This window comes from Xenopus tropicalis, chromosome 3, assembly GCF_000004195.4.
Source record: "Xenopus tropicalis strain Nigerian chromosome 3, UCB_Xtro_10.0, whole genome shotgun sequence".
Lineage (NCBI taxonomy): Eukaryota > Metazoa > Chordata > Amphibia > Anura > Pipidae > Xenopus > Xenopus tropicalis.
In genome coordinates, this window is record NC_030679.2 from 103,989,085 (window position 1) to 104,003,494 (window position 14,410).

A 14,410-nucleotide genomic window follows, 5' to 3' on the forward strand; every position below is an offset into this window, starting at 1 on the left:
ATGATAATTTTAGCCCATATTATTATTATTATTTACTGCCTACAAGATTAGGGGGTATTACTTATGTTATAGGTCTCCTTTAAAAGTATGTCCTACATAAGGGCTGTCAAACTGTTGCCTGCCTGCAAGGGATTTCTATGGCTCCTTCACAAGACATCATTTGATATAATTTGATATAATTTCTTTCCTTCCATGTCGTACAAGAATAACTGACCCAATGCATATAAAAAAAATGGCAGCATTGACATCAATGTCCAATAAGGCAACTAAAGGGTCATCTAACTGTAAGGATTCCTGTCACTTACTGTTCTGAAACTTCATGGCCGCTGCAATCACTATAGCTTGGTTCTGGTGATGAGGAAAGGCTGTCATCAAGCATGTCATGGGGAAGATCTGTTAACAACTGTTGCAGCTTTAAATCAAAACAGACAATGGCATTATTGACTTTGCACAAATGGGGAGACAAAGAACCAGACTGGAATTTTGCTTTAGCTGCACACTACTATTTATATACTACTGCATAGCGTGGATTTTTAACACTGGTTTTTTTAATGATAATGAAGAAGAAGGGGTTAATTAATGACATGTATAATGTCTCAAACAAACAAAACTTTTTTCCCCACAATGAAAACAAATGGAACCCTAAGAAGCGGATTCCCAAAATGCCTTATATGCTTCTTTATAGATACCATACTAGAAGTTAATTTTATGGTGAACTACTTCTTTAAGTCATACAGCAATAAACCGATTCATGTATTTCTACTAAAATAAATGTAGTTTGATATAAAGTGTGGTGAAAAAATATTTGCACACAATCAACATATAATAGATCCCTTTAAACAAAGAATGTAAAATAGTTTAAACAAGTAAGATTCTACTGCTTACATCACAAGACAGACTTTAGTTTTACTATATACAGACAAGACCTTCAAAGTACACAAGGGAATATTCAAAACAGATGGTTATAGTAAATTAATCTCTGCTGTGGCTTTTACACAAAAGGTGAGAGCAGTGGAGACAAAGAATAATGAAAAGCTAGCAACAGGTGGCTTGTCCTTTACCACACTTTTGCACCAGACACTATAATTAATTCTGAACCACTTTCTCACCTCTTGCTCCCGGGCATAATCCTCTTTATCATACTCTTCATCCTCTTGCTGAATCTGCAGTGCTCCACTATCAAAATCGATAGACATTATCAAGCATGCACAAAACCCTTACAGGGTATAAAATATCTATAAAAAAAAAAAGTGAATACATTAATTAAATAGCAAGCCTTGCATATGGCAGTGGACACTAATGAAACCTGTGCCAACTGCCATGTTTCAGTCTAGGAATTTAAAATCTCAGTATATGATTTTCAGTTTTTCAAATAGGAGTGGAAGAACCTGACTAACTTAAGGTGGCCATACACAGGCAGATTTTAGCTGCCAACTTGGGTCCTTTAGACCGATTCAGCAGCTTATCTTCCTGTGTATAGGCACCCCCAACGGGCCTACCCGAATGAGATCTGGCCTAAAATTGTCCAGATCTCGATCTGGAAGGTTGGATTTTCTGTCAGAACGGGGACCACATTGGATCATTGATGCTGTCCTCAGTCCGGCGGCGTCTGAGCCTGCCGGTTTAATATAATCGTTTGACCAAACAATGATCTAGGGCCAAACGAGAATTAGCCAGATATCGCCCACTTTAGGTGGGCATATCGGAAGATCTGCTCATTTGGCTGCCTCGCCAAACAAGCGGATCTTACAGGGTATGGCCAGCTTAACATAGTGCCCTGAACAAACAAAACAGACAACTGTGGACAAATGAGAACACAAATTAAAAGCAGAGACTGACCGTGCAAGTTCTCTAATGCTTGTGACTTAATAGAAGCACATCCCAAGAACAATGTCGTAATACAATGAAGTCCTTCCAAGAAATGCAAAGCTTGTAATAGTAGAACAGGAAGGAACAACTTCATATTAATACCCTTGGCGTGGGGATGAGATGCAAGGCAGGCAGATGTATGCTTAATAACGAGCATAATTGTTTCTATACCTTTCTGTAATATGGGTTGTCCCTTGAAACAATGTAGCAGAAGTCAGTCCTATGTGCTACATAGTTTCAGAAGTCATAACCATTAGGGCAGAAAGTGATGAATGCTGCATTCAGCGATTGTATTTGCACACAATTTTGAAATCACTGAAAAGGTGTAATGAATGTATATTGGAAAATTGCTTAGAATTACAAATTCATTTTTATTTTCAGGTTCACATCGGCTATAAATGAGGAAGGCTACACCCAATTCGTCTGATGGAAAGCTGCTACCTGTCCCTGTGAATGTGAAAGGGAATCTTGGGTGCTGTGTACGCAGAAAGCCTATCTTACTATCCAGTTGTGCTAACTTCCATCTTGGTAAATACGTGAAAACTTACCAGAACAAGTCACCTACACCCCGGCAGCTAAAGCCACCAGCTTCTTCATCAGCTCCAGGAACAACAATTCCGTATCAGCAACTCTACAACTTCACAAAATCCCGGACATAAACAGACTTCCCTCTCAACAGTCAAAATGGGACACAGAAAACCCAATTCGCCCCTGAGCAATAGATTGATATTATCTTTATCCAATCACATACGCGAAATTCCTAGCTCTTTGTCGTTAGGCCTTTCTGGTTGGTGGTATGTTCAAGACCCGCCCCGGCATGAATGACTACCCCGTACAAATGAACCTGATAGGCTGCGCCGTGCTGCCAATTGACCAATCCCAGTAACAGCGAAAGCGAGCTAGTGGCGCGAGAGGTAGCGGGAATCCTGCGTGCGAGTTCCATTGGCTGAGAAGCAATATGAGGCGGGATTACCGCACTCCTAGTAACTGTTGGCATAAGGAGAGACTCGTTTAATTGGTCATAATGAATCATAATGGTTGGACCAAGGGGTACATACCGGGAGTTTTGTTTTTACGTAGCTGCCGTCTTTAAAAAAAAAAAAAAAAAAAAAAAAAAAAAAAAGCGATATGAACGTGTGCTAATGGGGCACGCCGCGGCTGGGTAGCCATGGCAACGGCGATTCCCCTAAAACCACAGTGTTTTATACGGTTAGACGGTAAAAAAAAAAAAAAAACACGGATTGTCCATACAGGTGTTCAGGAAACGTAGGACCAACAGATTCTTACGGGGCAGGGTGTGTGGGAATATGCGTGTATCTAGTTAGTAAACTGTGTTTATGGTTGGAACCATCATAGTCTGTAAGTCAGAAATTCTTCGTAAAAAACTGAAAACGTTTATTTAAAACATGTTATTAAGAAATATAGATACATACATATTCTATGGTACCCTACATTATGCATTCTCTCCAGTACCATTTCATAAAGGGGAACAACGTATAAATACATGCCTAGGAATAAGTCCCAGAGAGTATAAAATGTGTAAGTTGAAGTCTGTGTGTATATATATATATTTAATATTTTGAATAGCTCTTTTTAATTTTTTTATGAAGACTCGATTGTTCTAGTTTTAAGTTTGCTCTTTGGTCCTAAGGGCTTTATCCTGTTTTCTTTGGCCTTCTGACTAGCCATACGCACTCCCTGCTAACAGTAACTATATACAGTGGATATAAAAAGTCTACACACCCCGGGTAAAATGTCAGGTTCCTGTGCTGTACAAAAATGAGACAAAGATAAATCATTTGAGAACTTTTTCCACCTTTAATGTTACCTATACACTGTACCACTCAATTGAAAAACAAACTGAAATCTTTTAGGTGGAGGGAAGAAAACCAAAAAAACAAATAATGTGGTTGCATAAGTGTGCACACCCTCTTCTAACTGGGGATTGTAGCTGTGTTCAGAATTAAGCAATCACATTCAAAATCATGTTAAATAGGAATCATCATACACCTGCCATCATTTAAAGTGCCTTTGATTAACCCCAAATAAAGTTCAGCTGCTCTAGTTGGTCTTTATTGACATTTTTCCACCTTTAATGTGACCTATAAACTGTACCACTCAATTGAAAAACAAACTGAAATCTTTTAGGTGGAGGGAAGAAAAACAAAAAAACTAAAATAATGTGGGTGCATAAGTGTGCACACCCTTAAACTAATACTTTGTTGAAGCACCTTTTGATTTTATTACAGCACTCAGTCTTTTTGGGTATGAGTCTATCAGCATGGCACATTTTGACTTGGCAAGATTTGCCCACTCTTCTTTGCAGAAACACTCCAAGTCTGTCAGATTGCGAGGGCATCTCCTGTGCACAGCCCTCTTCAGATCACCCCACAGATTTCAATCGGATTTAGGTCTGGGCTCTGGCTGTGCCATTCCAAAACTATAATCTTCTTCCGGTGAAGCCATTCGGATGTATGCTTTGGGTCATTGTCATGCTGAAAGATGAAGTTCCACCTCATGTTCAGCTTTCTAGCAGAAGCCTGAAGGTTTTGTGCCAATATTGACTGGTATTTGGAACTGGTCATAATTCCCTCTATCTTAACTAAGGCCCCAGTTCCAGCTGAAGAAAAACAGCCCCAAAGCATGGTGCTGCCACCACCATGCTTCACTGTGGGTATGGTGTTCTTTTGGTGCTGTGCAGTATTGTTTTTGTGCCAAACATATTTTTTGGAATTATGGCCAAAAAGTTCAACCTTGGTTTCATCAGACCATAACACCTTTTCCCACATGCTTTTGGGAGACTTCAGATGTGTTTTTGCAAAATGTAGCCTGGCTTGGATGTTTTTCTTCGTAAGAAAAGGCTTTCTTCTTGCCACTCTACCCCATAGCCCAGACATATGAAGAATATGGGAGATTGTTGTCACATGTACCACACAGCCAGTACTTGCCAGATATTCCTGCAGCTCCTTTAATGTTGCTGTAGGCCTCTTGGTAGCCTCCCTGACCAGTTTTCTTCTCGTCTTTTCATCAATTTTGGAGGGACGTCCAGTTCTTGGTAATGTCACTGTTGTGCCATATTTTCTCCACTTGATGATGACTGTCTTCACTGTGTTCCATGGTATATCTAATGCCTTGGAAATTCTTTTGTACCCTTCTCCTGACTGATATCTTTTAACAATGAGATCCCTCTGATGCTTTGAAAGCTCTCTGGGGACCAAGACTTTTGCTGTGGGATGCAACTAAAAAAATGTCAATAAAGACCAACTAGAGCAGCTGAACTTTATTTGGGGTTAATTAGAGGCACTTTAAATGATGGCAGGTGTATGATGATTCCTATTTAACATGATTTTGAATGTGATTGCTTAATTCTGAACACAGCTACAATCCCCAGTTAGAAGAGGGTGTGCACACTTATGCAACCACATTATTTTAGTTTTTTTGGTTTTCTTCCCTCCACCTAAAAGATTTCAGTTTGTTTTTCAATTGAGTGGTACAGTGTATAGGTAACATTAAAGGTGGAAAAAGTTCTCAAATGATTTATCTTTGTCTCATTTTTGTACATCACAGGAACCTGACATTTTACCAGGGGTGTGTACACTTTTTATATCCACTGTGTGTATGGTTGCTACCTTTTCTAGGTAAAGCAAGCATTCCAATAACTCTCTTACTTATTGGTGACACTGGCAATAATAATTTCTAACGGACTTTAATATATCAGCTTCGTTGCAACGTTTGTATTCTACATCATGTGAATATAGATGCACAGAAACTCTCAAATTTTGTCAGACAGATGCATTGATGCATTGATTAAAATGAAAGTGACTTGGCTGCGAGAACTCTGGACTTCCTTTTCCCCCATGGTTGTGGCCTAGTTCCAAGTGACTTTAAAGGCAGTGTACCTTCAGAGTTTAGTATGTAGTCAATATACACAGAATAAAGTAGATTCTAGTGGGAATAGGCAGTCAGAATCTAGCCTGTAGCGATGTGCGGGTTGAGAAATTCTCAACCCTAACCTGCCCCGCTTCTCCTCTCTATAGACCCGCCTGCCCTGCAATGATGTCACAAAAGGGGCGGGGCGTTTCTGGCACACGCTATAAATTCACAAGCTGGAAGAGGTAGCTGGCAGTGTTAGGTCTCGGGTTGCCACCTGTCCGGTTTTGACCCAGACAGCCCAGTTTACGGAAAGGGCTGTCCGTGTCAAAACCTCCTGCCCGGTCTCCCAAATTAGGAAAACCCCATGACGTCATCCCCGCCCCCTGCTAAGAAAGCCGTCAGAGGTGGCAGGGGAGGGTGAGCGGAAGAGCTCAACCCGAGACCACCTGCAAGTGAGATGCCATCGTCAGGCCGAACCCACACGACTCGTGGGTATCAGGCTGACCCGCACATCACTGCTAGCCTGGTATGTATGAATAAGCTTCTAAGTGGTGTAACGAGGGTTGCCACAAATCTTTTTTAATTTTTTGTAGTTTTTCAATTATATAACTTTTTGTTCCACAACTCTTTTGTTTGGAATTTCAGAAGATATCTGATTGCTTACCTTAGAAACTAGGCAATGGTTTGAATCGAATATAAACAGGGAAGGGACTGAATAGAAAGATAAGCATAAAAAGTAGGAATAAAATTGTAGCCTAACAGAGCAAATGTTTTTTGGCTGCTGGTGTCAGTGATCCCCCATTTGAAAGCTTGACAGATGTAGAAGAGGCAAATAATTCAAAAATGATAATAATGAAAATTAATTGCAAAGTTGCTTGGCATAGGACATTCAATAACATGCTAAAAGTTAAAATAAAGTTGAACCACCCCTAAATTGTCAACCAGGTGGCAAATATACAAAAAAGCAAGTGCACACCCCCCTAGTGCTCATTCTGTGAGCACGTGAGCCCTGCACCCTGTACTGAGAGCAGCATTAGGACACCTCTGAATGACGTGCAAGGTACGGGACTGGGAGGAGGAACACATATCGCCCCCCTCCTGCCCCTATAGAATGGAGCTCTGCAGGTCTTTGTGCTGTGAAACAGACTGTAAAGGCCTGCGGATATTTGCACAATGCCTCAAAGTGCAGCCTTTTTTTGCAATTTGCAAGAATGGGGCATTGTAAATATAGTTTTAGAAATGCCCACGACAAATCTCCCTGTTTGTGGTCGACTAATCTCCCCGAGTTGCCATCAGTTGCCATCCCACCGGCGAAACTGTAAGTCGCCGGTGGGATGGCACACGTGGCGGCGCGATTTCAGCAAATCACCGAAAATGCCTCGCGAGGCAACTTCGGCGATTTGCCGAAATCGCCTGCGCAGCGTGTGCCATCCCACCGACAACTTACTTTTTCGCCCGTGGGATGGCAATTCTGGGAGATTAGTCGCCCGCGAACAGGGAGATTTGTCGCGGGCGACTAATCTCCCCGTGTGCCAGAGCCCTAAAAGGTTAAGATCCTATCATTTTTATTTTATTAACACTGGTGATCTTAAAGTGATACTGGCACTAAAAAACTACTCTTCAAAATATGAATGTACATAAAAAGTTACCTATAGGTCATGTTTATAACTTTTCACAGATAGGGCTGCTTTTGTGAGTAATTGTTACTTGAAGTTCCTAAACCTGACTGTTTTGCCAACCTGACTGTCCCTTCTCAGCCTGTAAGGTATAGCTTCTAATGCTAACGGCCTCCTGCTGCACAAATATGGCAGCCCCCTCATAGAGGAACATGGGGGGTCAGATAGGGAATGTAAAAGCATTAGGAAAGTACTTTTAAGGCAAAATTATAAATAGCATGTAAAGACTATGTTATGATAGATGTAAAAAAAAAAGCTTACTTTCTGATGTCAGTATCTCTTTAAAGAAGAATAAACCCACCCCCTACTACCCTGTTTTAACTTCTAAGATACATCATTTTCATACTTGAGAGCTAGAGGGCTGTTCCATTCCCCTGTACCTCTTGAATATGTATAGTAGTGTAGCAGTGTTATGGGATTCCATATCCAGCCCAGGCTTCAGGGCAGAGATATCCCACCAGGAGCACTAGAATCTAGGATGAGCAAGCTCCTGCTCATGAACGAATGCCTGAAATTGGGAGTCTGAAACTCCCAGTTTGCTATGTGCAAGACAAATGAATGGAATAATCACTCAGCTTATGGAATCCCATCTGGCTAGCATGCTATGGGATCCTCAAAAAGTTTGTGAACATGTAAACAAGAAATATGGCAGTCTATGCTAATTTTTGTACTACTGCTACTTTAATACTTGGGGGCTGATTTATCAAAGTTGAAATTTTTACTGCAAATTTTTTTCTGCACTAACCTACTCATTCAAATTAGAGTTTCCAAAACATAAATGTTCAAAGTTTATTAAGTGCGAACATTTTGAAAACTTCTAATGTAAAACTTTGGCATCTAAAACTATGCAAGTTCATGAAGAAGTCAATGGGAGTTGTCCCAGCAAAATGCAAGCGATTTTTATAAATGTTTGCTTTGAGTTTTTTAAGAGAGTTTGTAGACCTGTTGTAAATGATGAGTAGAATGTAAATTCTCTGCATTTTAAATTTTTCCTGAGTTTATTCAATCAAGGTTTTTTTAATCAAATTTTTAAATAAATAAGTAAACATTTGAGTTTGGTAACATTTCTAGTTTATTAGAATTAAAAAATCTCTAAAATTCACAAATTCTAATTTTGTTAAATAGGTCTCCCCATGTAATATAAAGATCAAAGACTGGCAGTAAAATTTGCTGGTCTATAATCTAATCTTTAAACCATAATCTTTACATGATTAAAGAAAATACGTCTGCCCTGTGAGGCAACACTTCATCAGAAATAGATTTATTGGAATACATTGACTTGCCGCTGAGTGGTAGATCATAGTTACATAGGGTTGAAAAAAGACCTGAGTCCATCAAGTTTAACCCTTCCAAGTAAACCCAGCACCCGCAAACCTATACTTACCTATCTATACACTCACATACATAAACTATTTATACTATATTTATGCTAATTAGGATTTGGTTCGGTATTAGGCTGAATCCTTTACGGAGGATTCGGGGGTTCGCTGACTTTTACTGTGCACACAGCATGTTTTGCATCAAAGAATCCTTTATTAGCTGATTTCCAGCATAAGTGAGATTGTGAAAGGCGGAGGGATTCCTTCGAAACAAATACCTAAAATTTTCCCTCCTTTTTGGGCCTAAGCTACAAAATGACAACCACACAAGTAGGGATATAGTAGATGCAGTCTGTGGAAAATAATTGCTCCACAGGCTGCATCTACTATGTCCCTACTTCTGTGGTTGTCATTTTGTAGCTTAAGCCCAAAAAAGGCAGGAGCATTTTAAGTATGTTAGAGGATTACAGAATTACATAAAACAAAAGAGGAAATTTTTTTGGCACTTAGCCAGCTGTAGGTGAGATTAACTGCCGGGGTGTATGGTCGTGAGTCATGACTGTCCAAAATTGTAGAATTTTAATGAGCCGCATGGGCATAAGTAATCAGACCTTCAAGAAAATTAAGCTTTCAGGTATTTGGATATGGGAGAATAAAGGGGGTATAATTAAAGGAGAAGGAAAGGTAAAACCTAAGTAAGCTTTATCAGAAAGGTCTATGTAAATACAGCCATAAGCTCTCACAGAAACACTGCACTGAGTCCTCTATCAAAAGAAACAGGATTTTTTTTTTTGTAAACATGTTGTTCTGGTGTCTGACTTCCTCTCTCAGAAAAATCCTTCATTTCGGTGGCTAGAGTCTGCACAGTTCTCTCCTCTCTCCTGCTCCCCCCTCCCATAAGAATGCTAAGAACTCCCTCCCCCCTCCCATAGAAATGCGTGATCTGAGCTATAACTGCTAGACTGCAAACTGGAAGCTATTTAAAATGGTAGCTGCTGTCTTAAGCAAACAAAGAACGCTTCAAGGGCTCTTTACTCAGGTATGGTAATGCTTTCTGCAGAATAAATATAGCGTTCTAGGTGGCACTAATGTGGTGAATTTGTTGGCAGTAAAATGCCAAAATGACTTTCCTTCTCCTTTAAAGACATTGTAAACACTCCATCAAAAAATCTTGCCTCAGTTCTAAGAAACTATTCAATATATGAAAATAAATGACAAGCATTTACTACTCCTTGTGAATACAAGGTTGCCCATTGCAGACAGTGATGTATTTATTAGAGAGGTGCAGCTTGTACCCTGACTGTTTGTGTGACACCTTAAAAAAAAAAAAAACTTGGACAATAGTAACCTTTTATAAGTGTAGTGCTTGTCAGTGAGTTAAAGGAAAACGATACTGAATACTGAACCAGCAGAGAGTTTATATCATATTAGGTGGCCTACTAATAAATCTTAGCATATTTATATATAAATATCAGTATATATTGCCCTTTTTCATATTTTACATTGAGCCATCATTTTGTGGTGGTCTGTGTGCTCCCTCAGGGATGAACTGACAGGATGTAATTGAATTCTAACTGTAACAGGAAGAAGTGTGGGAGTAAAAGATAGGACTTTGTCTATTAATTGGCTGATGTGACCTAACGTATATGTGAGCCTTGGCTTGTTTGTGTGCACTGTGAATCCTATGATCCCAGGGTCTGGCCCTTACTACAGTACTTAAAATTTCAGTTTAGGATTACCCAATGGTACAAACTACAAGTATGGGACCCATTATCCAGAATGCTCGGGACCTGGGGTTTTCCGGATGAGGGGTCTTTACGTAATTCAGATCTCCTACCTTAAATCGGCTAAGAACATTACTTAAACCCAATAGGATTGTTTTGCCTCCAATAAGGATTAATTATACCTTAGTTGGGATCAAGTACAAGGTACTGTATTATTATTACAGAGTAAAAGGAAATGATTTTTAGAAATGCAAATTATTTTATTAAAATGGAGTCTAAGGGAGATGGCCTTTCCGTAATTCGGAACTTTCTGGATAATGGGTTTGCGGATAAGGGGCCTGATACCTGTACTAAAAGGTATTTTTTTGTGAAAATATATATATATATATTTTTTTTTTTTTTTTAAATTATGAGCTTCTTTACGCAATATACTTTTAAAGAGTGCTACTTAAGATACTCATACCAGATCTTCTAGTATTAGGCAAGAATCAGGAGACCCTTGTTGATTATAGGACTCCAAAAATAAATAGTCAAATATAACTTGCTTTATTCAAAGCTACCCCTTATTGTACCTTATAATTTACATGATTTATCATGAATAACCTGTCAAAAAATAGATTCTTGATTTTAAGCACACTGGTAATTCTATTGTAAATGTTTAATTCAACACCATGACAACATTTGTGAATTATGGTATAAAAATCTTTTTTTCTCAATAATAAGCATGTACATTCACACATATAAATTCAACATTTATTTAAAATAATGACGGTACATTCCAGACAAAGCACATAATAGATGACTACGACATAAATATATAATCTTTCTAATTTTCCGTTATTTTATAAACATACCAAATGGGATAGATGAAAAATACTCTAAACATTTAAAAATAGTTGCCCTTTATGAACCTTGCAAAAAATAGAACATTTTACACATGCATATATTTAACTATAGTCTAAATGAAGACATGAATTGTGAATTAATGAAGATATCAGCAGAATGTTTTAAAGAATCCTGTTTATCATTTTGACAAAAAAAAAATATCTGATACTGTCTAAAAATGTACAGTACATTTAAAGTGCTGTGATAGTAAAGAAAATATGGGTTTAAAAAACAGATTCAGGCTATGGCAACAAGTTTGTGTGCAAATATGTATACTTTTGTGTTCATGTGTGTGTGTGTATATATATATATATATATATATATATATATAGTATACATAAGATATATCCTTCCTCTACAACCTTTACTGGTGGACAGTTCTTATGCTCAGCCCCTCTTCACTTCTGTATCCAGTCACTACCTGGAGTTAATGATAGAATGAAGTATGGAAGGCAAGCAAACTTCAGGTCATGGCCACCAATGAATAGCACAGTGAATGCCAGCATACATGCACCCACCCAGCTAGGTCTGAGTAATTATGTGCAAGTGCACTTGTTGAATTAGGGGTACTCTGGAATTCCAGGGTTCCACTAGTGGGTTACATATCAATAAAGGGCCGCTCCTGCCATGAGGCAAGGTGAAAACCATGCCTCAGGGTAATAAGGAGCCAAATACCAGGGGAGCAAACGCCCCTTGTAAATTTTAGAGCTGAATTTCCATTTTTAAAAGGAAAATTTAGCTCTTCTATTGCAGACAGCACTATTGTGCTCTCTGCACTAGTGATTTAGGCCGCCCTTGACCCACTTTGTCACCAAAGAGGTAAGCACAGAGCAGGTAAAGAGGTATCACAACTTGTGCCTTAGGTGGCAGCAGCCCCAGAAGTGGTGCTGCATCAATAGTTGCTACTTTGTTGGCAGTGCCCACTTTTATGCTAGAATCCTGGGAAGAAACACTATATTGTGGGTGAAAAACATGGAATTGCTTTTTGCACTATGCTTTATTATACAAGGATTATTGCCCTTTATATATATAGATACACACACAGTTCTCCTGTCCAGCAATTGCCTGCATTGTTACAGCCCTTTTGGATTAGTATTGGCTCAAAAGGTATTCGGGTATCCAAGAATAATGAAAATGTTAAACATTTCAGCTACTAAACTTTTTGCTAAATACACACAATTATGTAGTCTATCTTTCTATTTTTATTGCACTTACATGATTTGGTTCTGTAGATTAGGAAGAACTTTTTTTTGGAATTACTTTGCCCAAGTTTGGAATATTCCTCTGTGTAAATGTTACAGAGAAACAACATCAGAAATTAAGCACACTCTTTTAAATGCATTTCAGAGTAGTTTATATCCGTGTATACTTTAACATGCAAGTCTAGTAAAGTTTCATGTAGGAAGCAGTGATGTATAGTACCATTACACACCAAGCTTAAACCCAATAATTTAACTCCTAAGAGAGGTGAATTCAAGGCACGTAGCTTTCATTCAAGGTGATTTATGTAACAAGTTGTTGGTTGTGCTTTCAAGTATAATGTGTTTGTATTATTTTCTTGTATGAATGTTAATAGTGTCACTGGTGAAGAAAAATATTGTTGAGATTTCCTAAATGCAAAGATTTTAGATTATACATTTACTGCGTGGCTTATATTTGTTCTGGACTGATAATCAAAAATGTCTCTTTTCCTTTTTGCAGCTCCATGTTTCAGTCATGCCATCAGGCTTGTTAATAATACATCTGGGATAGGTGCAATTGTTCAGCATATAGAGAAAGCAAAGCCTGCAGTCTAACCCCTGATTCCAGGAAAATGCTGTTTTCTTACTGGCTTCCTGAGATACAGTTCACTTCCAGAAGAGATGATTGGCAATTCATTTTCCATGTGATAACTGATCAGATGGATCACACTTTCAAAAACATGGTCTTTAGTCCTTACCTAATAAAAGAGTATAAATAGTTTATTTACACATAACTGGACAAAATGTCACCTAATAGAGCCAAAATACAAATGTTTTAGTTGTGGAATATTTGAGTAGATAAGATAAATAGTAATAGTACTAAATTAGTAGAAGGATGCATTGGAATGCCCACTTTGATCCTAGAATTGGGTAAAGGTCCCCATACAGGGGCCGGTAGTAGCTGCCGATATCGGTCCCTTGGACCGATTCGGCAGCTTATTGGCCTGTGTAGGGGCAGAAATGAGGGGCCTGCCCGACCGATATCTGGCCTAAAAATTGGCCAGGTTAGAAAATTCAGTTGGATCGGGGACCGCATTGGCTCGTTGATGCGGTCCCCGAACCAACTGCCCCATTGCCGCCAATATAATTTGATCGTTTGGCATTTTGATCGTTTGGCATTTTTTTTTTACCTACACGCTCCCCGATATCGCCCACCTGTAGGTGGGGATATCGGGTGAAGATCCGCTCGCTTGCCAATCTCGCAAAGCGAGCGAATCTCAACGTGTATGGGGACCTTAACTCATTATTACTTTTAAAATAGAGATGCTAAGTTAGAAAACGTTTGTTGAAAGTACAGGTATGAAATGTGTGGCATGTAAAGCTCCCACTTATGAGTAATATTTTATCCCAAAAAATCTACGAGAGCGACATGGTTTGAGAGGTTTTTGTTGCTACAATGCATCATTATGTTTAAAATGGGCCATACTTGAACATGTATAGCTTAATGTGTGCAATGAACATTCTCTGTTTCCATATTTGCATTTATATATTTGTGTGGTATGTGGCACACTGCTCGACTTAACTAAGACAACACCTTAAGTTACTGGCATCCACCCAGCATTCTTAAAATGCAACTCCACCCAAAAGCCTGGGTGACAAGCTATAAATAAACCCCCATGGAGCACACATGTTTTAGATTAAATAATTATTTTAAAAATATTTATCTTTTTGAATGTACAGTGAACCAATGTTTCAGTAATGAAACAATAAACCTTATAAATTGTTTCTTGGATCTAAAATGTGGGTGTGCTCCACAGGGGTATACTTATATCTTGTGTTATTCTGGGCTGAAATACAGTGTACCTCCCTAACCCATGGGTAGT

The 14,410-nt window shown here is 38.8% G+C and overlaps 2 protein-coding genes across 4 annotated transcripts in view; both read right to left on the minus strand.

Moving 5' to 3' along the window:
* cep152 (centrosomal protein 152kDa) overlaps positions 1 to 2,648 on the minus strand; it is a 42,542-nt gene extending 39,894 nt beyond the window's left edge. For all 3 annotated transcript variants that reach the window (XM_004912603.4, XM_004912602.4, XM_002936564.5), the window contains exons 1-3: positions 2,418 to 2,648; positions 1,110 to 1,235; positions 306 to 412 (exon numbers count right to left, since the gene is read on the minus strand). In XM_004912603.4, coding sequence (XP_004912660.2) covers positions 306 to 412; positions 1,110 to 1,196 — 194 coding nt within the window. In that variant the 5' untranslated portion in view covers positions 1,197 to 1,235; positions 2,418 to 2,648. The remainder of the gene's footprint in view (positions 1 to 305; positions 413 to 1,109; positions 1,236 to 2,417) is intronic.
* Positions 2,649 to 11,192: 8,544 nt separating this feature from the next.
* The window catches only part of shc4 (SHC (Src homology 2 domain containing) family member 4), a 54,170-nt gene continuing 50,952 nt past the window's right edge, over positions 11,193 to 14,410 (minus strand). The window contains exon 12 of the mRNA XM_018092663.2: positions 11,193 to 13,285. Coding sequence (XP_017948152.2) covers positions 13,139 to 13,285 — 147 coding nt within the window. The 3' untranslated portion in view covers positions 11,193 to 13,138. The remainder of the gene's footprint in view (positions 13,286 to 14,410) is intronic.